Source organism: Ammodytes marinus (genome assembly GCF_949987685.1).
Source record: "Ammodytes marinus genome assembly, chromosome: 1".
Classification (NCBI taxonomy): Eukaryota; Metazoa; Chordata; class Actinopteri; order Uranoscopiformes; family Ammodytidae; genus Ammodytes; species Ammodytes marinus.
Genome location: NC_137230.1, coordinates 36,732,561 through 36,735,060, shown reverse-complemented (window position 1 = coordinate 36,735,060; position 2,500 = coordinate 36,732,561). Strand labels below are relative to the sequence as shown.

Genomic DNA, 2,500 nt, shown 5'->3' with positions numbered 1-2,500 from the left:
TGTGTTGTCATTTAAGCAATTAATTTTCTATATTTTTTTTCTCTTTTAGCGCCAAAAACTTACCAACAACAACACCAACTTTCAATTTTTCTACCCTGGACAACTTTTTGTGTAGTATTTTTTAATTCTTTTTATCCGTGGACTATTGTTTTATCGTTTGGAGGATATGGGGTCTCGAAGGACAACACCCCGTTTGTCTTATGGCAGCGGGCGATCCAGCAGCAGTGGAGACGAAAGCAACGGCAACGGAAGCAGCAACGGGCAAAGCAACGGCAGGCGGTCAACTAGCTGTAGCTACCTGTCCAACGTCAGGGCAGACAGCAGGTACAGTGTGTGTGTGTGTGTGTGTGTGTGTGTGTGTATGTGTGTGTGTGTGTGTGTGTGTGTGTGCGTGTGTGTGTGTGTGTGTGTGTGTGTATGGCAGATCATCTTAATGGCGCTACGAGGAACTTCTAAATATTTCTGAAACAGTCTAAATTTTTTTTCCTCTGATGATCATAAATTACATGTAACAGCAAACGAGACCATCAGTGCAAAGAATGCTATTTTTATATAGTTTTTCTTAATGCCTTTGTCATGGGTATACGCTCACCCAGGAACAACAGCTGGCGTAGTAAAAACACTACCGCTTTTGTCCAAAGGGGGGCGCTAGAATTAACACAAACTGAAAGTTTCTCGGAGCACCTTTAAGCTTGAAGTAAAAACTATAAAGGTGCATTTATATTAGGTAGGTGGTCACTTTTCATTAGTGTGTGTGTGTGTGTGTGTGTGTGTGTGTGTGTGTGTGTGTGTGTGTGTGTGTGTGTGTGTGTGTGTGTGTGTGTGTGTGTGTGTCTGTGTGTGTGTGTGGGGGGGGGGGGAGGGGGTTGGGGGGGAACACAGCAGCTATAAAAACATCAAATATCAACATCATTATAAAAAGATTTTCCAGTCGTGGGCAGATAAACCTGACGTGTGTGTGTGTGTGTGTGTGTGTGTGTGTGTGTGTGTGTGTGTGTGTGTGTGTGTGTGTGTGTGTGTGTGTGTGTGTGTGTGTGTTGCCATGGCCACTGGAGTTTAAATAAACCGCTGATTAAGAGCAGCATCTCAGCTATGCAGCATGGGCCCCATCTCACATCCACCAACACTCAACAACAGCCACTGCATGGAAAGACTGTGTGTGTGTGTGTGTGTGTGTGTGTGTGTGTGTGTGTGTGTGTGTGTGTGTGTGTGTGTGTGTGTGTGTGTGTGTGTGTGTGTGTGTGTGTGTGCATGTGTGTGTGTGTTTTAGTGTGTGTGTGTGTGTGTGTGTGTGTCCGAGTGTGTGTGTGGAAAGACTTGGTTCACAGCACTATAGGGTTTTTATTATCGTTCCTATGGTCATAAGACTAACCTGATGTGTGCCTGTGCGTGTGTGTGTGTGTGTGTGTGTGTGTGTGTGTGTGTGTGTGTGTGTGTGTGTGTGTGTGTGTGTGTGTGTGTGTGTGTGTGTGTGTGTGTGTGTGTGTGTGTGTGTGTGTGTGTGTGTGTGTGTGTGGAAAGACTTGGTTCACAGCACTATGGGGTTTTTCTTATCGTTCCTATGTTCATAAGAATTGGATGTTAAGAGCCTTTTGAGATATTTTTTCCATCCAGTTGCACAAGGCAGCGTTCATATAAACATTACCAAAGTTATACTGATGTGTGTGTGTGTGTGTGTGTGTGTGTGTGTGTGTGTGTGTGTGTGTGTGTGTGTGTGTGTGTGTGTGTGTGTGTGTGTGTTCAGACACTGTTTAATACTTCCCGCATGTCCACTTTAGTTATATTAGTTTGTTTTAAAGGTGTAGTCAGTGATTCTGGAGAACGCTTGTTGTCAAAATCACTTTTTGTCAAAATCAGTGAATATCTCCTCATGATCCTCTACCTGTCTGTACTGTGTGTGCGCTGACAAAAACAATCCAGGGTTAATACACAGCCTAGGCTCTGTAAATGGGCATGTTGCTATAGCTATAGTGGGCCCCCCTTATCTTCATACTAGTTTACAGAAGCATCTTGAGCTTTCTGAAATGAATTCATAATTTAAAAAAAAAAAAGTTTAATAATATAATAATATGAAGTCACATGGTCAAATTGATTGACAAAGTCTTGAAAAAAAATGAATTAAACCTGCAGTGTGTAGAATTGTGGGTTTTATTTCCTAGCAGATTTTGTTGAAAGTAATTATAATATCCATAAGTACATTTAATTTAGTGCATATAGCAATAGCTGAAAAAAATGTTTTGAATTATTATTTTTCCCCTTAGAAAGGGTCTCATATATGTCCATATTTCTGCATATTTTGGACTAAGGCCTAGTGCCGCCATCTTGAAAGTGTCATAGTTGGAATGTCATCAGGTGCATTGTTTAAAATTTAGAATTGTTCTTGTCCTTGAAGGCCACTGTAGCTTCTGTTATTATTCTAAAGGGTTGGGGTTACCCAGGGAGCGTTGCATTCTAGAACTTTCTAGAACTTTCTTGATGATGTCATATTACACACTGCATC

General features: G+C 41.7%; 1 protein-coding gene across 1 annotated transcript in view; it reads left to right on the top strand.

Moving 5' to 3' along the window:
• The window catches only part of alpk3b (alpha-kinase 3b), a gene marked incomplete at its 3' end in the record, with an annotated part of 27,147 nt that overhangs the window by 2,263 nt on the left and 22,384 nt on the right, over nucleotides 1–2,500 (top strand). The window contains exon 2 of the mRNA XM_080029248.1: nucleotides 50–324. Coding sequence (XP_079885374.1) covers nucleotides 167–324 — 158 coding nt within the window. The 5' untranslated portion in view covers nucleotides 50–166. The remainder of the gene's footprint in view (nucleotides 1–49; nucleotides 325–2,500) is intronic.